Source organism: Leuciscus leuciscus (genome assembly GCF_965113295.1).
Source record: "Leuciscus leuciscus genome assembly, contig: SUPER_11_unloc_15, whole genome shotgun sequence".
Classification (NCBI taxonomy): domain Eukaryota; kingdom Metazoa; phylum Chordata; class Actinopteri; order Cypriniformes; family Leuciscidae; genus Leuciscus; species Leuciscus leuciscus.
In genome coordinates, this window is record NW_028118532.1 from 59,333 (window position 1) to 84,611 (window position 25,279).

Consider the following 25,279-nt stretch of genomic DNA (forward strand, 5'->3'; position numbering starts at 1 on the left):
TGCGGCCCACAAATACGTCCTCATTTTCCCCGAATTGGAAGGATGGGTGTGGTGGATCCTTTCCCGTCCTACCTATCCCATAATTCTTTTCGGCAGAGCGTAATGGCGGACGAAGCGAGCGGTAGCGGAGTGGGAGAGGGAGAGGAGTATGCTTTTCGATGCAAGTTTTTTAAAAACTAAAAAAAAAAAAAAAAAAAAAAATCGTTTTTTTTACATTTACGTTTATATGTAAAAAAAACAACATTACTTTCGTAAACTAGCTTCTTCCTTACTGCCTGTGTGAATATCCCCTTACACACAGCTAATTTGTTAGTGATTGAAGCTGTTTTTAACGCTTCTAGGGACGAAAGAGCAGACAGAAGTGTTTATGTCACGGTTGCTAGGCGACAGGATATGAGCAACGGGTAAGGGAGGGAACTGAAAGAAGGGTAGGCTGTCCAAATTCACAAACACCGACTTCCGGGTTTTGCGGTCGTCGGAGGACCCCTCCTCCTTCAACCGGGTAGGAAGGATCCTAAGGAGGATGCAGACCCTGAATTTGGACACAGCCAGTAGCTTCGGGACTTCTTCGCTGTATTCTCGCTTTTTGCTCGCAGGTTTCTCGCTAGAGCTCCCCCCACAGCTTCGGAATAGATATTTGACAACACTGTTGTAAAAACTCGTTGGTGATTCTCAGACACCAGAGGCTATAGATTAACGACATCAAAGCAGATGGGACGTTCTTTAAAACGTCTTCTTCATTCGGGTTCGGACAGCGTGAGGGAGCGCAATAATGACAGCATTTTAGCAGATTTCTTTTGGCCGTAAAGCAATTGTTTACATCGCGAGACCTGATATCACGCGAGACTTCCTGACGCAGCGGCCGGCGGCCCGCCGGCTCAAAGTTGCAAGTGCGGATTTTCCGCTCACGGGCACCAGGGGGGTGCGAAACGACCACCATTCAACCCGAAATAAGTAATATAACCATTCCAATGACTCCGAAGCTGTTCAGTTAAGGTAAAAAAAGTTACTTAGTTCACCTTTAATCAAAAAATACTTTGCCTCGAGAAAAGGACAGTAACAAGTTAAGACCTTCCGCGCTGGTCGGATGCCGGACTTTGGGACGATTTAGCGTGAGCTTACAAATCACTTACAGTTCAATAAGCTCAATAACACAGCAGCAGAAAAAGGCTGAACATTTCAAATATAGGAGACTTTACATTGTGTTTCATGTGTGAGTCATATATGATCTTACCACAGTGTGTCCAGTTTACAGTGAGGATCCTCCAGTACAGCAGAGAGCAGATGAACTGAATCTCCTAGTTTATTCTCAGACAGATCCAGATCTCTCAGGTGTGAGGGGTTTGATCTCAGAGCTGAAGCCAGAGCAGAACAACCTTCATCTGTGACTCCACAATCCCTCAACCTGTAGAGAACAATGACACACTCTTCACTCTCTCAGTTCAGATCAGATCAGTTTAACACAAGGGTCCGCAGCCGTACTGCAGGGGGTCCGTCAATTAATGCTTGAAAACATGGGTAAAAAACATCACAAAGTCAAATTTAAATATAAGCACTCTCAAACGAATGCAAGATCTTCCTCAAACAAACTTCATCTGTGACTCCACAATATTTCAACCTGTAGAGAACAATGACGCTGTGTAAACAGTGTGTAAAATGACCATTTTATTAAAGATTGCAATGTGTGATGTGATTTGAATGTAGTGACAAGCAATGCCACTATATTCTACACTGCTTTATAAAGGATGCCGGTTCTCCATGAACTTGAGGAGAAACTGAGGGACAAATACCATGCAGTGCTGTAACTATGGAGTGATAAAGAGATAACATTAATAACACCTGAAGTGTAACTTTATCAATTAAATGTACTATATTTTAGTTCAATAATATTAATTTAATATTTTGAAGATATTTTTGTTTCTAAATATTTGTCCAATAATGATCCATTAATGGCCATTTAAAATAATATTTTTTTCTAATATGTTTATTACTTATATTACAATTAGATTTCATGCTTAGCATTTAGCATGCTAATATATGCTATTGCTAATTAATAGTTTCGTAGCAATCTAATACAATCTTATAACTCAGTCATGTGACACAAATATAAGAAATTGAATGAATTAATCCAGTTAGGGAACCATATTAAAATCACTTTAAAACTTCTTCATTGGGTTACTTGGAAATGACTTGATTCCACGATGTTGACATTATGTGAACAAATTATCTTTGTTGAACTTAATTGGTTCATGTGGAACTGATGTGCATGATTCAATCATTTAAATCCAACACACTTTTTCAGTGCATTGTTTTCTGTATTTTAAAACGAATTTTGGATTTACTGTAAATCCCTCTGGTCCTCTTCGTTTAGGGGTCACACTTGGCTCCTTCGCGGTCAAAAGTGACCGAAGCCTTAAAATGTCATTTTTTTTTATTTTTTTTTAGGAAAACCAATGTAATATATTTTTGTTCAATAATATTTTTTTATTATTATTTCGAATTTAGAAAGGTTTCTATGGTACTATGCAATAATTATAAATAAAAAAATTTATGAGCATTTTGTTCCATTAGAATTCATATTTTTATTTGTATTATTATTATTTTTCAATAAATGCAACATGTCACATTAGTGCAGGTCTTTAAAATCCATTTTTTGAAGTGAGAAAAGCGTCATCCAGTGGCGTTAAAAAGTAAAAACTTGTGTAATGTTGTGTACAGGGTTCTTGCAGGTTTCAGCAAGTCAAATTTAAGACCTTTTTAAGACATTTTACGACCATAAAGTTTGAAATTTAAGACCTACCAAAAAAAAAATTCAAATCAAAGAATTCATTTTATTTCAATGAATTAAGTAATTGAAAAAACATTAATTTAATTTACAGATAAAACGATTAGTAACCTTCCACACCCAACAACGTGTGTCAAATTGTACTATGCATATTATACTGTAAAAAACACATAATTAGTTGATTTTAGTTGATCATAGTTGATCATAACTAGAGATGAAATGGCATGAACATTTCATTTCAATGATTATAGTGACAAAAATGACCACGGTTATCACAGAATCCTGTTCAAAAAGTACTAATACTACACAATGTCGAAAACCAGCAAATAACAAATAAAATTAGCATCAATATGCACTTTTTGTTTACATAAACATTAAAATGATACCATTAAAAATGATAGCCAGATTTTAAAAGTGTCTTGCAACATGTTATATACTAACATGTACAAGTTCAAATAAAGTTTAGACAAAAAAGTTGTTTTTATAAAAAGATAAACCTCACATATTTCAGACTTTAAATAAATGTTTATAAAAAGATAAATTACTGACATTTACAATGCACTTTAGCTTATCTTTTATTATTAATAGTAAAATTCAGTCGGATTTTCCCGTGGCAACCATGCACTGCGCTCTCCACAATGCATGAAAACAGGTCAGGGGTAAAAAAGGTGAGAAGGATGCGGCAGCAAAAAATCCAATCCAATCAACTTATATATATATATATATATATATAGTGCTTTTTAAATGTTAAATTCATCAATCTGGTGCAAATTAAACAAAGAAAAATTATTTTAGTTACAGTGTCTGTCTACATTACTACTACATAATAATAGTTACAATATTAATCCCATGATAGTAATAGCCATATATTGTAAAACAAATGCACTGAAAAATAAAGGAAACTTTCATAATTAGTTTTGTACTAATTTCTATACTTGAAAGAGTATATTTCTATACTTCACATTAAAGGTGTGATTGGGCTAGCCCAGTGTCAATCAAGAAAATAACCAAATGGGCCGCTGATCTACGCGTTTCATGGGGTGTCAGAAAAAAAAAAAACTAACGCTGACTTTTTATTGACCAATGCATTTCACAGTAATTACGCACTAACCCAGCGCCGCCAATTAAGCAAAACAAAACGAATGGGCCGCCGATGCACGATTTTTTTGGGCCGTTAAGACAAAAAACGAAACAAAAAGTATGAGATGTATCGGCCCAAAAAGCACGTCGGCCCACCGGGAATCTCCCGGTAGTCCCGATGGCATTAGCCTACATGCCTGGACGTCACACAAAACAAAATCCTACCTGTAGCCTTTCACCATCCACTTATTTAGCTGCTGTCGCATCAATTGACATGCCATCTCCTTCCCCCTCTTTCTTTTTCTAGGTTTAGCCCCGACAGCTTTTTTGCATTATCCATCTTTTTCGACGACAACTCACTACTCGTTCCTGCTCGCTCAGCGCTCACGGCGCCCGCGCCCGCTCGCGATATTATCCCACCCTCTTCTATTTCAAAATTAAAAATAATGACATTGGCAACATCGCTGTCTGTATCTGACAGGACAGTTAACATTGTAAGCTAACTTACCTCAGGCTTGCTTTCCGACGTGCGGTTCTTTGTTCGGCAGTGTGTCATCAGACTCGCGGTGTTAAAGACTTTGAAAACAATTCTGCCCTACTCTGACTCGGATTGGCTGTCAGGTTTCGGCATTAGGAATGATGATTGGTTTTTTAAAGCTGCTAAGTTTATGGTAACTATAGAGATATACCGGGTAAATGCTGGCCACGGCCACGCTTGCTGTAGCTCTGCTACAAGGTTCATTTACGGAGAAGAGAAAAACACCCGTAGTGTTTGGGTGCACCCGCATCCTTCCAGTTGAGTGAGCTTTCAATGTTGTTACGGAAAGGGGCGAAGCTGATTGGTTGGTTCTTGTCACATGACCTGCGGTGCGTTTGCGGCATTCTGAAGAGTTGAGATTTTTTTTTATCTCGCTGCGCCTGGAAAAAAACGAGTGCGTCGCTTCAGTTATGAGCGCGCGCGCGCCTACATTTGAACGAACTTGAGCGCGCAAAAGATGTGATATGTGAACGGCCTGTTGGCGAGACCTTTTTTAGACCTGACTAAATGAAATTTAAGACCACGGATCAAAATCTGGCTGTTTTTAAGACATTTTAAGGCCTTAAATTTAAAGTTCAGAATTTTAGACTTTTTAAGACTTTTTAAGACCCCGCGGGAACCCTGTGTGTAACCGCCTGTAGGCTGTACTGTTGCTCACTATATAAATACATAGAGAGGCTTTTTGATTCCCATTGTTTTTTTTAGACATGATTTCTCCATTTTATTCGTTTTTTAAAAATTTATTTGGATATATATTTAGACATTCTAAAAGACTATTTTTGTCAAGTTTTAGATAATTTTGTTACATAAGTATCAGGTTTTGCATTATGATTACAATCAAACAATAATGTTTGGTTAGAAAAGGAACACAATGCAAGCATTTTTGTTAATCAGTATTTGATCATTAAAAAAAATCTAACAAAATAAGGGATGGATAGTGATAATTCAAAACACTTTATACAGACATTTTGCAATTAATTGGTATTTTATTCAGTTTAATTCTATAAATGGTAATAAAACTTCAGAAGGGAACAGCAATTATGATCCAACAGCAAAAACAATAAAATAACAACAGCAAACAATCATTATCAAACTGTAGGTTAAAAAACAGGAATAAAAATGTAATTATAATAATAAATATTATTTTAACTATGTACATACAAACTGTAATTATTTTATGTATTGTTGTGTGACAGTCGTCAATGTGTCTTCCTATTCCGTACTGGGGATGGCGCTGTTGAGCGTATATCCGGGGGAAATTAGGTGGGAAGTTATTTAAGGAAGTGTGATTGCGTCTCTCTCTCTCTCTCGCGCGCGCTCGCTAGCCTTTGTTTGTCTTGTCAGGTGTGGGACGTTTCGGTCATGGCCACGCTAGCGGATGGCTTGTGAGTATTGTTGTTGTAGCCCGCGTGGCATTGATTATGTTAATGTTGCGGTCTTTTCCTGTTTTTAATGCTTACGATTCAAATATTGAGGAATATGTTTCCCTCATTGAAATTCGTAGTTCATTGGGACGTTGTTTAGAGCGCTTCGGTGTTTTGCGGGTAAATGGAGCGTTTGAGAGAGAGCTTGTTCCAATCCAGTATGTTGTGGTTTAGATGCTAATTCAGGACATTATAGGTAGTATGTTTTGAGGAGGTTTTGGTGTAGGGAGGGTTTTCTTTGGGTTTTTGGCGCTCGAGTTGCCAAATTATTTTTGTAAAAATTGTGTTTGATGTAACGAAGTGCATTCCAGGCCCAGTAGTTTTATGAGTGACATAGTAAGCGTTTTTTCCTTTATGTCCGTTTTCCTTTTATGCGGCTGCTGTGTTGTATTTTGATGCATTTATTGTTGTGAGGTAATTAAAAGGTAAATGTTTCTTGCATTGCAGTCAATTATATGAATTCTTTGATTTATTTGTCATTCATGTATTGTTGTGAGGTAATTAAAAGGTAAATGTTTCTTGCATTGCAGTTAATTACATGAATTCTTTATTGGATTTATTTGATGTTCATTTATTGTTGTGAGGTAATTAAAAGGTAAATGTTTCTTGCATTGCAGTTAATTACATGAATTCTTTATTGGATTTATTTGATGTTCATTTATTGTTGTGAGGTAATTAAAAGGTAGTTGTTTCTTGCATTGCAGTCAATTATATGAGTTATTTGATTTATTTGTCATTCATGTATTGTTGTGAGGTAATTAAAAGGTAAATGTTTCTGGGCCTGAAATTAATAGGTGTTTTGTTTAATTAGTTTTTTTCTCTTCCGCTTTATTTTTCTTTTGAATTGAACGTCTTGATGTACTGAGTGGTAATAAGATTGGAATGGAATTTGAATAGAAAACTTCTTTTCCTTAAATTTCTTGTGCTTCCTTGGTCTGTTATTTCATAATTGATTGTCAACCCTTATGTGTAGTGTTTCTAATGAGGGACTAAATTAAATAATTGTGGTGGTTTTTACCCCTGGCGCCCGAACCCAATACTTTAAGGCCAAATACCGTCACAGAAGTGGCGCCCGAACAGGGACCCTCAGATGTTGTGTGTTTATTGGCCTATTGTGATTATTTGTGTAATTATGGAACCCTGTTCTCCTCTTATAAATTTTACTGGATTTGGAGATGATAGCAGTTTGGGACCATTTCATGATAGCCCTTCCACTCCTCAGAATGTGGAGCGGTCTTTGTTAGACGATGACACCGGTTTAGAACAACCATTTCTTGGTGTCCCTCTGATTGGTTCAGGGAACCAAGCAGATGATTTAACTATATTTTCTCAAGCAATTGATTCCCTTAAAAGTGTATTTGTGGACACTGTAGCCTGGCAGAAAAAATGGTTTGAGGAAAATACTAAACTTTGTGCTAAAGACATTCCTAAAGAGACATTAACATTAGTTGAAAAGGCGCAAACTGATTTTTTGGAGGTCCTTAATGATCGTATGAGAATTTTTACCGATCAAACAATTGATACCATTAAGTGGAATGCAAAACAGTCATGTACAGAGTTTAAGGAATTGGTTGATGATGCTAGCAATTCATTACTTTCTTCTTTTAAAACAGCTATCAAAGAACATAGTGTAGATGGAAAGGAGTTGCAAGAAGAAGTACGTAGTCTGAAGCAGCAAGTGTCAACTATGCAGACTTCTCTTGATGCCCTTATGCAGAAAAGCCCGCAACTTGACAGTAAGATAGTTGAACGGGAGGATGTTGCCCCTACTCCTTCTCAGGTATGTTTAGGTTCAACTGTACCCTGTAATACTGGTGATTTGGTCAGTCAGGTTTCTGCTCCATCTAATTTGACCTGTGGCCGTGTCCTGCCTATTAAGATGATATTTCCATCCTTTGGGGGGGTGCATGATGAAAACGATCCACTAGTTTACTTGGAAAGATGTAAGGATTTCTTAGCTCTTAGACCAATGTCAAATAGTGAAATTCTTGCAACAATGCGTAGTGTTCTGCATGCTTCTGCCCGTGATTGGTGGGAGACAGTGAGATTTAAAGTTGATTCTTGGGAAAGTTTTCAGCAAGCTTTTTTAGCTGTCTTTTTGCCAGAAGACTATCAAGACGTGTTGGAGGATCAAGTACGAAATCGATTACAAGGAGCAAATGAAAGTGTTTGTGACTTTACTTTCTCATTTCAAGCTTTGTTTAAGCGTTGGAAAAAGGAAGCTACTGAGGATGAGGTTTTAAAAGCTCTTTTAAAAGCTATGAACCCTTGTTTTGCCAGTCAGCTTCGAGGTCGTGCACAGACTGTTGAGGAACTAGTGAGGCTGGGAACTCAAATAGAAAGGGATTATGATCATCAGAGAAAGTATAATCAGCTTCAGTTGTCCAAGAGTACTACATTTGACCAGAATTCACAGGCTAGAAAAATAAAAGAGGTAGAACCAAAAGCTATTTTGCCTCCAGAGCAAAGAAATCCAAGCTTGTTGTGTTGGAGGTGTCATGAAAATCATTCTCCAGGTTCTTGTCCTAATTTCAAGGCTTCTTTGAGTGGAAAACACTCTGGAGGGCATGCACAGGGTGGTAAAGAACCCCAGGGTCGTAGTCATCAACGAGGTGTAGTATCCGCTTATGATGTTCAACGACTTGAAAGGAAAGATCCAACTAGTAGCAGACAGGACAAGAGAGTTGGCCCTGTAGCTCTTAAACAGTTAGTTGTTCCCTTAATAGTGAGGAACTGTACTGGGAAAGCGCTTGTAGATACAGGGGCCACCTACACATTATTGCATTTTGATTTATGGAACAAGATGAAAGGACCTAAGGAGCAACTTGATGCATGGCGTGAAGGGCCACTTTATCTGGCTAATGGTGATGCTACTGTTCCACTTGGACAGAAAATGCTTGATTTTTATTTGCATGATTTGCATTTTCAGGTTCCTACAGTAGTCCTTCCACCTCAGAAACTTGTTTATTCAATGGTGCTGGGGTTAGATTTTATAGCGTTGACTGGTTTGCAGCTTAATATTAAAGATCAGTTGTACAGTTTTTTAGGAGACCAGGAAAATCGTGTGTTTCCCTTTCAGCCACCAATTACCTCGGGGGATTCTTGGAGGTCTTGTAAACCACCTGTGGATTGTAAGCCTACTGCTTCTCTTTATTCTTCTGTTCCTCCTGTCCAGCTTGAGTGGTCAGTGAGTGAGTATATGGAGAACTATGTGCAGGAAAAAACTGTTACAGAACTTGTTGAGCTAGTACAAAGCAAAGTTAATGAGAGTAATTTACCAGACAAAGAGTCTCATGTTCTTTTTACGCTTTTGTATGATCATCCTGAAGTATGTACTCCTTCTCTTGGTAGGACTCATCTGGTTCAGCATAAGATCGCTGTCCATACAGATGTGGTTGTGGCGCAAAAGCCCTATAGGTTACCAGTACATAAAAAGGAAATAGTTAAGGATCAAATTGACGATATGCTTTTACGAGACATTATTCAGCCATCTCATTCTCCTTGGGCATCTCCTATTGGACTGGTTCCTAAAAAAGATGGAGGCCAGCGGTTTTGTGTCGATTATCGACGATTAAATGCTGTGAGTGAAAGTGATGCATTCCCTCTCCCTACTGTGGGTGAAATCCTGGAGTCACTTGCTGGAGCCAGTGTGTTCAGTACTCTGGATCTTAACAGCGGGTACTGGCAAGTGGCAATGGACCCAGACAGTATGGCTAAGACTGCCTTTGTGTCCCCTTTTGGGTTGTATGAATTCAAAGTTTTACCTTTTGGTTTGAAGAATGCCCCAGCCACATTTCAACGGCTCATGAATAGGGTGTTGGCTGAATGTTTAGGACAATGTTGTTTGGTTTATCTAGATGACATAGTCATTTATTCATCAAATTTCAGTCAGCATATACAAGATCTCCAAAGGGTTTTGAGTTGTTTACAAAAGGCAGGATTAACTCTGAAACTTCAGAAATGTCATTTCTGTTTAACAGAAATTAAGTTTCTTGGCCATGTGGTGACCACCGAAGGGGTGAAAGCAGATCCTGCTAAAACAGAGGCAATTCAGAACTTCCCTGTACCAAAAAATCTAAAAGAACTTCAGCGGTTCTTGGGGATGAGTGGATGGTATCATAGGTATGTCCCTAATTTTTCAGCTATTGCTGAACCCTTAAACGCCTTGAAACGAAAAGGAGCCCATTTCCAGTGGTCAGCTGACTGTCAGGCTGCTTTTGAGAATTTGAAAATGCACCTTTCTTCTTCACCAATACTGGGACACCCTAACCATGCTTGCACATTTATAGTTTATACAGATGCTAGTTCAACAGGTTTGGGTGCTGTTCTTGGTCAGCGACCATCTACATTTGGTACGACTGAAGAAGTACTAGCATATGCAAGCCGTACACTTACTGGTGCAGAAAGGAATTATTCCACCACAGAGAGGGAATGTTTGGCTGTTGTTTGGGCGGTCGAAAGGTGGCGGCATTATTTGGAGGGCAAGTCTTTTATTGTTGTGACTGATCATGCGTCTCTCCTTTGGGTGTTTAACACTACCAAGGCAAACTCTCGCCTGATTCGTTGGGCTTTGAAATTGCAAGAGTTTGAATTTACTCTTGAATACCGCAAAGGAAAGCTTAACAGTGCTCCCGATGCTTTGTCTCGCATCAGTAACCCTGACTCTACTCCAATAGTCGCTGCTTATACTAAGCAAACCTCGGATAGTCTGGTCTTGCAGTTTCCTCTCTCTGATGAGGATATTTGGACAGCACAGCAGCAAGATGTAGAGGTCCAAAGAGTATATCAGAGTATAGTTGATAATATGCAGAGTCCTGATGAGTCTGGTTCTGGATTTGTTATTTTAGAGGACAAGGTTTACCGGAAGGTGACTCATCCTTCCAAGGGAACCTATTTTCAAGTGTATGTCCCACAGATCCTTCGCCAGACTATGTTGGAAGCATATCATTCCAACCCGTTAAGTGGGCATTTTGGTCGTTATAAGACACAAAAAAGGTTAATGGAAGTTGCTTTTTGGCCAAAAATGTGGGGGGATGTTTCAGAGTTTGTTAAAAATTGTGTCAGTTGTCAACAATGTAAGCCTGAGTGTCGTAAACCAGCGGGCCTGTTACAGCAGACTGAAGCACATGAACCATGGGAATTGCTCGGCGTGGATCTTATGGGACCATTGCCTCGTAGTACGCAAGGTAACACCCAGCTAATGGTGGTAGTAGATTATTATAGCCATTGGGTGGAGTTGTTTCCACTTCGAAAAGCTACTGCTGTGACAATTGCACAGACGCTAAGGAAGGAAATATTGACACGGTGGGGTGTTCCGAAATTTTTGTTGTCGGACAGAGGTCCTCAATTTACCTCTGAAATTTTGCAGGAGCTGTGTAGTAGGTGGGGAGTGGTGCAAAAATTGACAACCGCATATCATCCCCAAACCAACTTCACAGAACGTGTGAATCGGACCGTTAAGGGGATGATATCATCTTACGTGTTTGGTGAGCATAATCATTGGGATCATTATTTGCCAGAGTTGAGGTATGCTATCAATTCTGCTGTTCAGGAGAGTACTGGATACTCCCCAGCAGAATTACTCTTGCAAAGAAGGTTGAAAGGACCTTTTGAACGTGTTCTAGAACCACACCAGACTAGTCTCAGGGTTCTTAAAGATTTGCAGGAGATCGTAGAAAAGAACTTGTCTCGAGCTAAGGAGAAACAGAAACATTTTTATGATGCTGGTCGTAGGAATGTGACTTACTCCAGGAAAGATAGGGTTTGGATGAAAGCACATTCCCTTTCTAAGGCCTCTCAACAATTTGCAGCAAAGTTTGCAGCAAAATGGACTGGGCCTTATCGAATTGTAGAAAAATTAGGTCCAGTAAATTATCGGGTTGTGCGTGAGGACAATGGAGAGGACTTGCGTACAGTCCATGTGTGCAATTTGAAGCCTGCCTTTCCCGTCGCTGCAGAGTTTGATCTTAAGGAAAGGGAGAAAGTCTTGAAAATGTTGACTGAGGAGTCAGATGATGAGGATTTTCTAGGGTTTTAATATTGATAAAATTGTGTCCTGGATTAATTGGCACTCCGTATTGCAAGACCCAATGATTTATAAAAGACTGAAATCTATATGTTGAAGGCAGGAACTAGTGCTCTAAGCTGTTGTTGTTGTAGGGTTTCATGTATTGACATTTCCCTGTTGATGAGCATATATTTATTTAATGTTGCAGATTATTAGGGGATCTTTTTCCATGGGGGGAAGAATGTGACAGTCGTCAATGTGTCTTCCTATTCCGTACTGGGGATGGCGCTGTTGAGCGTATATCCGGGGGAAATTAGGTGGGAAGTTATTTAAGGAAGTGTGATTGCGTCTCTCTCTCGCGCGCGCGCTCGCTAGCCTTTGTTTGTCTTGTCAGGTGTGGGACGTTTCGGTCATGGCCACGCTAGCGGATGGCTTGTGAGTATTGTTGTTGTAGCCCGCGTGGCATTGATTATGTTAATGTTGCGGTCTTTTCCTGTTTTTAATGCTTACGATTCAAATATTGAGGAATATGTTTCCCTCATTGAAATTCGTAGTTCATTGGGACGTTGTTTAGAGCGCTTCGGTGTTTTGCGGGTAAATGGAGCGTTTGAGAGAGAGCTTGTTCCAATCCAGTATGTTGTGGTTTAGATGCTAATTCAGGACATTATAGGTAGTATGTTTTGAGGAGGTTTTGGTGTAGGGAGGGTTTTCTTTGGGTTTTTGGCGCTCGAGTTGCCAAATTATTTTTGTAAAAATTGTGTTTGATGTAACGAAGTGCATTCCAGGCCCAGTAGTTTTATGAGTGACATAGTAAGCGTTTTTTCCTTTATGTCCGTTTTCCTTTTATGCGGCTGCTGTGTTGTATTTTGATGCATTTATTGTTGTGAGGTAATTAAAAGGTAAATGTTTCTTGCATTGCAGTTAATTACATGAATTCTTTATTGGATTTATTTGATATTCATTTATTGTTGTGAGGTAATTAAAAGGTAGATGTTTCTTGCATTGCAGTCAATTATATGAATTCTTTGATTTATTTGTCATTCATGTATTGTTGTGAGGTAATTAAAAGGTAAATGTTTCTTGCATTGCAGTTAATTACATGAATTCTTTATTGGATTTATTTGATGTTCATTTATTGTTGTGAGGTAATTAAAAGGTAAATGTTTCTTGCATTGCAGTTAATTACATGAATTCTTTATTGGATTTATTTGATGTTCATTTATTGTTGTGAGGTAATTAAAAGGTAGTTGTTTCTTGCATTGCAGTCAATAATATGAGTTATTTGATTTATTTGTCATTCATGTATTGTTGTGAGGTAATTAAAAGGTAAATGTTTCTGGGCCTGAAATTAATAGGTGTTTTGTTTAATTAGTTTTTTTCTCTTCCGCTTTATTTTTCTTTTGAATTGAACGTCTTGATGTACTGAGTGGTAATAAGATTGGAATGGAATTTGAATAGAAAACTTCTTTTCCTTAAATTTCTTGTGCTTCCTTGGTCTGTTATTTCATAATTGATTGTCAACCCTTATGTGTAGTGTTTCTAATGAGGGACTAAATTAAATAATTGTGGTGGTTTTTACCCCTGGCGCCCGAACCCAATACTTTAAGGCCAAATACCGTCACAGTTGCATATGCAGCAGATATCAGGAACACCTATTAGGCTAAAATAAGACCAAACAATTATTTGTTTGTTTGTTTGTTTGTTTGTGTTTGTGTGTGTGTGTGTGTGTGTGTGTGTGTGTGTGTGTGTGTGTGTGTGTGTGTGTGTGTGTGTGTGTGAGAGAGAGAGAGAGAGAGAGAGAGAGAGAGAGAGAGAGATCTTTTGTATTTTTTTAATTTATTGATTTTATTTCGCATATTCTCAAAGTTTGCTGTTGCAGTCTTACCAGTTAATTTCTTTGTGTGTGTGTGTGCATTTGAGCGAGAGTCTCTTTTGTATTTTTCTTCATTTATTGATTTTATTTTGCATATTATCAAAATTTGCTGTTGCAGTCTTACCAGATCATTTCTCTCTCTCTGTGTGTGTGTGTGTGTGAGTGTGTGTGTGAGTGTGTGTGCGAGTGTGTGTGCGAGTGTTTGAGCGAGAGAGAGTCTCTTTTGTATTTTCTTCATTTATTGATTTTATTACGCATATTCTCAAAATTTACTTTTGCAGTCTAACTAGTTCATTTCTCTCTGTATCTGTGTGTGTGTCTGTGTCTGTGTGTGTGTGTGTCTGTGTTTGTTAATTTACAGTATGCATATTCCATAACAACCCGGCCCTCTACAAGAGTTTTAAACATTCCAAGCAAATCAGCATCTTCTCCTTCATTCTTACATGTATGGGATTTTAAAATAGACAGCTTTGCCTGTCCCACAAGAAAATTACCAAGTGTACATTGTACCTTCCATTCTTTCTTATACTTCACACCAAAAATGAACATATTTTTTGTAAACATAAAACCAAGCTTAGTAAACATTTTATCCAACAATTCAAACAAAGGAATTAATCTTGAACAATCACAAAAAAAATGAAAAACAGTATCGAGAATATTGCAAAAAGGCATGCAGATAAAACCATCTCATTAAATTTTGATACAAAACTGTTAGTTGCCGCACAATGGAGTACTCTCCACTGGAGGTCCCCAGACCTCTTAGGAATGGGGGGCTTATACAAACACCTCCATGATGGAGTTATTTCCGAAGAAATTGATAGATGTTCTCTCCATTTAGTATCAACACATCTTTTCAATTGAGTATAAAACAAGGATTTCACACACATACAATATAATATCTTTTTGCCAACATTATGAAACAATACATCTTCAAATCTTTTCAATAAAGTATCATTTAAATCTTCATCCAAATCAAGACTTATATTAACTCGAAGATCTGGAAAAATCATAGGCCTTTCATCATTCTCAATAAAATTGTTTACATAGGTCAAGAAAGACTGAGGAAAAGATTTTTTAAGATCCCTTCAACACATCTTTCTGATCTAAGCCCAACTCTATTAGCTATAGATTTAGCCGTATACCATTGACCCTTTGAAAAATCAATTAAATCTTTTACAGTAGCTATTCCTGTGTTTAAAAACTTGTCAATTACTGAACTCAGAATGGAAGAATTCCTTTTAAAGAGAGGATTAAAAAACAATGGTTCTAAAACACCATAATGTTTATCATCATCTCTCAATTTTTTAAACATTTGCCAGGCCTTTAATACAGTTACATAAAAGTTAGAAGAAGAAACACTTACTCTTGGATTTGGATTTTGGACAGATTTTTCAATTAGGAATAACTGCTTAGCTAATCCAACTCCCCCAATACTTTGTAAAACAGACAAACCTAATGCAATCCAGGGTATCTTATCTGAACAATATAATAGCCTTTGTAATGTTTGAAACCTCATTGTCTTAACTCTCGCCTCCAGATTTATAAGTCCTTGACCACCTTCTACAACTGAGAGATACAAAACTCCAGGAGGAAGCCAATGATAACCATCCCAAAAGAATTTAACAAAGACTTTTTGAATACCAGTCAATAACTCTTCAGGGGGATTCAACGCTGTAAATCTGTGCCACAACATTGAGGCTGCCAGATTATTAACGATTAAACATCTCCCTCTGAAAGATAACCTCGGGAGAATCCATCTCCACTTCTGTAGTTTCCCCACAATTTTATCAACTAATCCTTCCCAATCATTTTTCATATAAGTATCAGATCCTAAATATACCCCAAGAACTTTAAAACCATCTTTGATCCATTCACATTGTTGTGGGATTTGAGGAGGATCTATATCCCTCCACTCGCCTAACAGAAGGGATGTACATTTATCCCAATTGATTCTAGCAGATGTAGCTTTTTGAAAAGTTTTCAAACTAGAAGTCAAAGCAGCCATATCATCAATGTTCCTTATGAAAACAGTTATATCATCAGCATAAGCTGTGAGTTTTACAGGTGGGATCTCTGGAAAACCAGGAATACAGAATCCATATAGTCGTTTCCTCAAATGTGACAACAAAGGCTCAATAGAAATTGAATATAGAAGTCCTGAAAGAGGGCATCCTTGTCGTATACCTCTTGTTACTGCAAAAGGTCTAGTTAGACAACCATTAATCTTAAGCATACTAGATGTTTCACTGTAAAGCAGTTTAATACAAGAGACAAATTGTGGTCCAAAGCCAAAGGCCTTCAGAGTCTTTAGTAAATAAAAGTGATCCACTCTGTCAAAAGCTTTTTCTTGATCTAAAGATAAGAGTCCAATATCAATTTGATGTTTTTTAGCAACTGCAATAATGTCTCTTAGCAAAAACAAGTTGTCGAAAATTGTCCGCTCAGGGATACAGTATGACTGATCTTCATGAATTATAGTTGCCATACATTTCTTCAACTTATTAGTTATAGCTTTTGACAGTATCTTAAAATCAGTACACAGCAACGACACAGGGCGCCAATTCTACAAAAGTCCAAGATCTCCTTTCTTAGGGATTAATGTCAACACTGCCCTCCGACAGCTTAGGGGTAAAACACCTTGATTAAAGGACTCCAAAAAAACATCATACAAATCATGTCCAATCACATTCCAAAAGCTTTTAAAAAACTCAGCAGAGAGATCATCCACACCAGAAGATTTGCCACTGTTCAGCTCTTGCACAGCACTTGAAAGCTCATCAAAAGTCAAGAATTCTTCCAATTCCATCTTTTCTTCTTTAGACAACTGTGGAAGATCTAGAAGAAGTTCTTCAACTGCTACTTCATCACAAAATTCGGACTGATAAAGTTTTTCATAAAAAGAAATAGCAGAAACTATCATTTCTCATTGATTGGTTATTTCTTTGCCATTAGGAAGTTTCAGTTTGTGAAAAAATTTCTGCTCTTTAGATTTTTTTCTCCAGTCCAAAAAAAAAAAGCAGTTGGAGCATCCATTTCATTGCCCTTAACATATCTTGTTCTGACAAGTGTCTCCTTCTCCTGCTCTTCCAATAAATCCTTCAAAAGGCCTTTGTTCTCTTTAATGATATCACCTCCTCCCTGATTGCTGAGACTTTGTTGAAGAATTTCTTGCTCTATCATCTTCATCTTCACTTTCAAGTTCTCAGTATTATTTGCTGTGTATTGTTGACAAAAAACCTTTATCTGGACTTTTCCCAGATCCCACCATTGACTAAGAGATGAATAACTACCTCTCTCTTCTCTCCAAGACTTCCACAAAAGACCAAAAGAGTGCACAAAGATGTGATCTTGAAGTAATGTATTATTAAAGTGCCACTGTGACTTATAGGATTTAGGTGACAAGACAGACATAGACATAGAGATATAATGATGATCTGATATAGATGTAGGGGAAATACGATTACTAAAAAATCTTCCTTTATTGCATTCCTCAATATAAAAACGATCCAATCTGGCAGCAGAAACCTTATTTGAATTAATTTTCAGCCAAGTATATTGTTTAACTTGAGGATAAACATCCCTCCACAAATCTACAAGACTATGTCTATTAATTAAAGATTTAAGAACATCAGGAACATAGCAAAATCCGATAGCTCGGTACCTCTAGGGGGGTCCGGGGGCATGCCCCCCCGTAAGAAAATGTTGTACATTTCAAAGATAAATGCATTAATCTGGTGCATCTTTTTATGTATAATGACCACTAGAAGGTGAAAAAAAAAACACTTTTTACAAGCATGTATTTATTTATTTTTAGGCATTTTAATAATCAGATAATTTGATTTTATTTACAGTTCATAGGGGGCCATGAAATTACAAAACAGTACTAGTAAATTACGTGACTGCTACTTGTGATAGCTTATTTTATAAAAACGGCAGAAGAATTTCGGCTATTGCCTAAGTCAGGCTGGCTCTATGGATATATTTTAAGTAACCTAACAAGTTTGAGAGCCGAAGCTTAAGAAAAACAGTATCGGTACCTGGCTGTGACAAGTGAAGGCACTTCGATGCTGCAGAGAAGGTGCTTCTTGACTTTCGTGCGTCTGTGGAGGTTGTGATAACTGACAGGTGATGTTGAAAAGGGGGAGGGGCAGGGGCTCGTGCGCTTTCGCAGAAATTTACCTTGCTCCGTTTGAGACAAGCACGTTTAGGTGCTTAAAGCCCTGCATTTCAGCCCGAGCCCGACGTGCCAATATTATTATTATTGACTTATTTATGCCCCTAGGGCCGGGCTTCGGGCCAATTCTCACGTCATAATTCACATGCGGCCCGGGCCTCTGGCTTTTTTTGGGTTATCCTTCTTTTTATATTTTTAGACATTAATTTAAAAAATATGAGAAGCTGACGACGACGATAGAAAAACAAACATAGAAAGACATTTCATAACCTCATAACTTTCATAATCTTATAATTACACAGTGACATATGACTGACATGACAGTCTCATGCACGCACGCACGCACACACACACACACACACACACACACACGCACGCACACACACACAGAAGGTTTCCCATCAGCGCGACCCACGATTCACCTCATGTGCAAATAATGGAGAATATTAAGAGAAAAAATCACAGATGGCCAACTTAAAACGCAGCGGGAAGAGTGATAGAAGAGAGGAGGACTGGGTTAAAACCTTAGGCTACACTGTGGATGCTATTCTTTTTCTCCACGATGCTCTGTAAAAGACTGCTCTAACTTTTCGTTTCATTGGACTTTATTTTCGTTCAACTGTTGGAAACTACGGATGCTTTTCGTTTGATTGGACTTTTATTTTCGTTTAACTGTTGGAAACTACTGGAAAAAAGAATGGCCATGTTCTGTCGTGCATTTTTGAGGTAAGATAACCTGCAAGTTTATTTAATTTAATTGGTTTAGATAGGCTATTGCTCCTTTCGTTTGCGAGCGCTGGTTCGAGCAGCCTGAGCCTGCCTCAGTATTTCAAAAAAAGTTGTTTTACTCACTGTGGTTTAATAAATAATCATTTGTTAAATTAACTGTCTGTGTGATATGCTTGAAGTGTTTTATAGCCTATCTATGGATTGTAGCCAAGTAAAGTAGCCTATTAGCGTTGATTTGAGAGGCTAAATTGATCAAACATGTTGTAGGCTATACTCGCTGTCGGTTCGGCTTCATTTAAAAAAAAAATGCTCCAAAACATTTGTCTAAATTAACATGATAAAGAAATGAAAAGAAACATAACTAACAAACCTGACCTATTTTAATGGCTGCAAATAGGGCAGGCTGCCGCTGTGTAATAATAATAATAAAAAAAACGGACTCGGGCTGATAATTCTGATGAGCTGTCGGACTTGTGCTTGAGCGTCTCGGGCCAGGGCCGGGCTCGTGCTTATTCTGATGCAGTCGAAATGCGCAGAACGGGTTGAGAATGGAATGGAACCCGGCCGTGAACCCGCTGCCGAATCGTGTCGGTGGAAAAGAGGGATCTAATCATGTGATTCCGTCTTGAGTTTTTGTCGACAGACGGAGGCGGCCCGAAATTTGACGTAGGCGGCCGCCTCATAATTCTCTATGCAGGAAAAACCCTGTTCATGATTCCTATCCAATTTATGATCTACCGTACAATTAAAATCACCCCCTATAACAACAATCTTATCATCTGAACACTTCAACAATTCTTCAGAAAGTTTCAGAAAAAAATCACAGCGCTCGCTTCCTATATTAGGAGCATAGATATTATAAAAAGAAAAACTATTATTGCCTATTATTAAATCAGCTCTAAGAAGGCGTCCTGGTATTATTTCTAAGAAAACTGGATTATCTTTAACACGCTTTGAGAATAAAAACGCAACACCAGCACTCACGTTCGTACCATGACTAAGACTAATACTGCCCTCCCATTCATTTATCCAATCTGTCTCATTACAGGCATCAGTATGAGTCTCTTGCAACAAAATTACATCTGCTTTTTTAAGTTGTAAATACTTAAATAAAGTCACTCTCTTTCGTACATCCCTACATCCATTTATATTTAAGGATCCGATATTAAAGGATACCATCAGGATGAAAAAAGAGAAAATGAATAAATGCCAATATAGATGTAATTTCCAATACATAATAGGCTACCTCTTTAAGGACTTTTCTTTACTCTTTTTCTGACAGCACTTACAAACTTTTTTAAACGATAACGCTTAGGCTGATCTAATTCCTCAAGTGTTGCTTTCTTCATAGCCATAGCAGAGGAATCAATAAAAAGCTTCAAATCAGGAAAATACGTTTCAATCTTTGGTTTTCTCTGTTTTTTTGTAGCATTCAAGAATTCATCCAGCTGTTCCAAACTATAATACCAGATCCTCTTTAATCGCCCAACAGTACTTTCCTGAGAATTGAATTCATCCAATTCATCAGTGATTAAGTCTGAACACTCACTATCCGGATCACTGTCAACATCCTGTGATATTGGTTCAGCATAATTTTGGGACATATCCCTATTTGATGCCTGCACCTCATCCAAGACATCCCTCACTTTAGACCCATCTTGTTCTCCAGATTGTTCTACCTCCTCCACAATCTCTACAGGGTCATTCATTCCACTCTGTCTAGCATCAGGAATGATCGCATCCGTTTCTGTAATCTCAATATTGCCACCCTGAGGCAACTGTTCTCTCATTTCAGTAGACGCGTCAATTTCCGCATTCAAATCAACTGCAGCGCTTTCTATAGTCGGTTTAACCAACTCGTTATTCTCCAAAACAATTGAATCTTGCACTGAACCATTCTTTGCGCTTTGAGCCTCTTTCACAACAGGACAACCTGTTTTAATATGGCCGTATTTTCCGCAAACAAAGCATTTCATAGTCTCAGTAGTGATAAATATTGTATAGTCCTTACCAAACACTGTCAATTTAACAGACACATCAAGCATTTCAAATTCAGCGCTTAATATCATCAGAGCCTGACGTCTGAAAGACATGACATGTTTCAACTCTGGATTTTTCAGTCCTAGAGGAATCATTCTAATCTGCCCAACCAATTTTCCATAACGAGCTAAGATAGACTCGAGCGCTTTATCAGAAATAAACGAAGGTACGTTTGACAACATCACTCTTTTAGAAAGACTAGACAAAGGTAAAATTGGAACAAATACATCCTGAACAGTTAAACCACACTCCACCAATTGACTAACCATTTCGATTTCCTTCAGAAAAACGACAATTGCTTTATTCATTCTTGAAGCGGACATTATGTTTTGTGCACCTATTTCTCGACCAATAGCGACCAAAACACTCTCAATAGACACAGACTCATCTGACGGCATGCACTTGCACGCGTGCCGAGCAGACAAACAGGAAAATCCATCGGAATTTGAGCCCATCTTTATCAGATAAACTGACAAAAATAGCCACTATAACACCTTCTCCTCTAACTTACAGCAATATTCAAAATAAATAAATAAACTCAGAAAGGAAAAGTTCAACTCACTCAGCAACTCCACACACTCCTTGCTCACGCGCTCCCCACAAACACGCCGCACATGCGCACAGAGAGAGAGAGAGAGAGAGAGAGAGAGAGAGAGAGAGAGAGAGAGAGAGAGAGAGAGAGAGAGAGAGAGAGAGAGAGAGGGGGGGGGTGTCTTATTTGCGTCACTCCTTCATTGCTGTGCACTTTTTTTCTGCACAGTGGCTGATTTGTAGTTTGTACCACCAAAAGTTTCTCTGAGTTTTCGTATTTCCCATTCATTTCCTGTCGGTCATTTTTGAAGGAACCAAGTGTGACACTTTTTTTTTTACGACCCTTTACCATATCCGAATCATGTCTATGATTATTTTGTGTGTGTTCACAAAGCTAATACAACAAACGTCACCAAGTGTCATCCCATTCAGATGAAGCAAGATGAATCATTTTTAAACCGAAGAGGATCAGAGAATGTCAACATTGAAAAGTGGAAGATTAATCAATTTATTAAAGAAATGTTAATTATTAGAAACCTTTTTGTCCCTGATATTATTTTTTTTTTTCTATTTCTGTTTCTTTTTCCTTTTTTTATATTGTGCTCTGTTCTTTAGGACATTTATTATAGTTTTATTTGCCTTATTGTAATGGTATTTACTGCAATAAAAAAACTTTGACGTTACTTCCGCATTCCTCGATTCCTATGGAAGTCTGTGGGTGTTGTAACTCTGTCAGTTCAAAAACACTGTTGTTTTAATATAGGGGGGGGGGTATTAACATGCCTAAGACTTTTGCACAGTACTGTATATACTGGGGAGAACATTTATGTTTTAGGATTAGCATGTTTAATCAAGCATTGGCTCACCTGTGATGTTCACTGATTTAACTGAATATTTATTTAATGTGCATTTGGACTGAAGTAAGTATCACTTGTAATTTATTGTTTAACTGAGTGTCTATGAATCACACATAAAATACTGGTTTTGGTTTTCCTGGTCAAACTATAATTGTACAGAAAATGAGCTCTCAATAAAATGTATTCATTTGTCTCTCATCTGTGTTGTGTGGATGTGTAATTGTTTGGTTGGACTCCTTCTTCAGACCCGAAAACAAGCTAGAGTTTAACAAGCAAAGTTGGTGATTGAGTAAAAAAGTTAAAAACTATTAAATAACTAATACATAATATATTTACCAAGGACAAAATATGTGTTTATCAGAGAGTTCATCTTACCCCAGTTTCTCCAGTTTACAGTGAGGATCCTCCAGTACAGCAGAGAGCAGATGAACTGAATCTCCTAGTTTATTCCCAGACAGATCCAGATCTCTCAGGTGTGAGGGGTTTGATCTCAGAGCTGAAGCCAGAGCAGAACAACTATGGGGTGAGATTTCGGTCACAATTCTGCGCGCGCAAGATCACATTTTGAGCGTGGAAAAGGGCATTTCGCACGCGCGTGAACTGAGTTTTGCGGAGAAATGTTCGTCTCGCAGATAAGAAAATATTGCGAGCGAACGAAAATCAATTTTGCATTTAAAATAAGTATTTGGATGTGCGCGGACGTTCTCTTTCGCGTGTGCAAAGTTTCACTTTCTTGCTCCTTTCATACCAGCCGTGAGCGCTCTCTAAGCGCAGACGGCTCGCTTGCTCAACACAACCCAGCGTTACAATATGCCATAATTCCAGCCAATCAGAGATGAGACTGCTAAATTCTGATTGGCTGGCTTGAAAACCAATCACAAGACTCCCTGCATCACCTACTGCGGATTCAGAGAACTAGTGCAGTTGAGAGTAAAGTTGGCAGTAAATTCACAGATTCGAACTTCCCGGGTCAATAACTCGTGAGCTAAACGTTGTTACTGCACAAATGACACCTCTTTTTATAACAACACTTATTTTGTATAAATATCGTTTTGCATATATTCTTTATGATTATTATTTATGAAAAATATTCAATAATTTCACTGTAATTCACAGTATTGTTGGCAAATTCAGTTCACATCACTGCTGTCCTGATGGTTATACAACAACACTTATTTTGGTAAAATATATAGGCCTATTTTAAATTGTATATACAATTGTACTGTAAATGTATAATTTTTATGAAAATATTAAATAACTTCACTGTAATTCACTGTATTGTTGCCTAATTTAGTTCACACATCACTGCTGTCCTGAAGGTTATACTACAACACTTATTTTGGGAAAATATATATTTTAAATTTTATACAATTGTAAATGTATAATTTTTATGAAACATATCTTTACTGTAATTCACTGTATTGTTGCTAAATTCAGTTCACACATCACTGCTGTCCTGATGGTTATACAACAATCGAATCTGTGAATTTACTGCCAACTTTACTCAACTGCACTAGTTCTCTTCCGACAAACATTATTTTTCTGGTCCCTTTTGTACAAACACAATTTTTCTCCCAATAGGTGTTTTATATGGAACAATAGTAATATCATTCATAATAAAAAATCTTTGTACATGGAGAATTGGGTCCAACACAACATTTTAATTGTTAGCCAACTAATTGACAAAAATGGGCAATTTTACAACCACCCTAATTTTATTTCAAAATATGGTTTATTTGTAAATGAAAAAGAATTTAACAAAGTAATTAAGGCTATTCCTAATGGCATACTAATATTAAACAAATTTTCAGATGTAGATATCAATAATACATCTTTACAAAATCCTCAACTCTTTGTAAATGGTCTCTCTTTATTTGATAAAGGTTTTAATAACAACTTTATAAGAAACTCCTTTAATGTTGGATCCAGTCCTCCATGTAAATCAAAGTGGCTTAAACCTTATTGTATATCTTGGCGCAACATTTGGACTATGCCCTATAAGTTTATTATTTCTAATAAAGTCAAAGAAGTAATGTACAAAATTATTCATAGATGCTATCCTGTAAATGCAACCATTAGTAGATATATTCACGCTGTTTGTGATAAGTGCACTTTTTGTAACACATCACTTGAAGACAGAAAAAGGGCAATATAAAAATAAATGTTCAATTTCTTTTTGGACTGACTTTAAAATAGATATGACAAAAAAATTGAACAGATGTCTTGATTTAGACCCTCATGACATTTTACTTTGTTTCAAAAACCCTTTTTTTTCTGAAAAACAAAATTATATAATTAATCTTTTTATCATTTTGGCGAAATTTTATATTCATAAGACAAGAATAAAACAAAAGAAAACCTCCTACGGTATATTGCCTTCTATAACACTGATCTAACAATATATTTTGAAACTCTTTCAAACATGAGATCACAAAATAAAAAGCTTATAAAAACAATACAAATATTAAAGCTTTTCAAATACATATAAATGCCCTGATATTTTATACTTTTATTTTTGTATTTGTTCTTATGTTTGTTTATTTTATAATAATAATAATTATTATTATTATTATTATTTTGGTAAAATATTTTGAGCTGTATTGTCAATACTTTGTAACCATTTTTTTTTTTTTTTTGCATTGTACTGAAATGTTTTTGTATTTGAACTGACTAAATAAAAAAAAACTAAAAAAATAAAAAACTAGTTCTCTTCCGCAGTAGGTGATGCAGGGAGTCTTGTGATTGGTTTTCAAGCCAGCCAATCAGAATTTAGCAGTCTCATCTCTGATTGGCTGGAATTATGGCATATTGTAACGCTGGGTTGTGTTGAGCAAGCGAGCCGTCTGCGCTTAGAGAGCGCTCACGGCTGGTATGAAAGGAGCAAGAAAGTGAAACTTTGCACACGCGAAAGAGAACGTCCGCGCACATCCAAATACTTATTTTAAATGCAAAATTGATTTTCGTTCGCTCGCAATATTTTCTTATCTGCGAGACGAACATTTCTCCGCAAAACTCAGTTCACGCGCGTGCGAAATGCCCTTTTCCACGCTCAAAATGTGATCTTGCGCGCGCAGAATTGTGACCGAAATCTCACCCCATAAACAACCTTCATCTGTGACTCCACAATATTTCAACCTGTAGAGAACAATGACGCTGTGTAAATAGTGTGTAAAATTTATATTTTATTAAAGATTGCCCATGAACTTGAGGAGAAACTGAGGGACAAATGCCATGCAGTGCT

The 25,279-nt window shown here is 37.4% G+C and overlaps 1 protein-coding gene across 1 annotated transcript in view; it reads right to left on the minus strand.

Annotated features, from left to right (window-relative positions):
- The window catches only part of LOC309510105 (NACHT, LRR and PYD domains-containing protein 12-like), a gene marked incomplete at its 5' end in the record, with an annotated part of 54,921 nt that overhangs the window by 1,987 nt on the left and 27,655 nt on the right, over positions 1 to 25,279 (minus strand). The window contains 3 exons of the mRNA XM_082191188.1: positions 1,235 to 1,405; positions 22,414 to 22,554; positions 22,787 to 22,953. Of these exons, the coding sequence (XP_082047314.1) occupies positions 1,235 to 1,405; positions 22,414 to 22,554; positions 22,787 to 22,953 (479 nt within the window). The remainder of the gene's footprint in view (positions 1 to 1,234; positions 1,406 to 22,413; positions 22,555 to 22,786; positions 22,954 to 25,279) is intronic.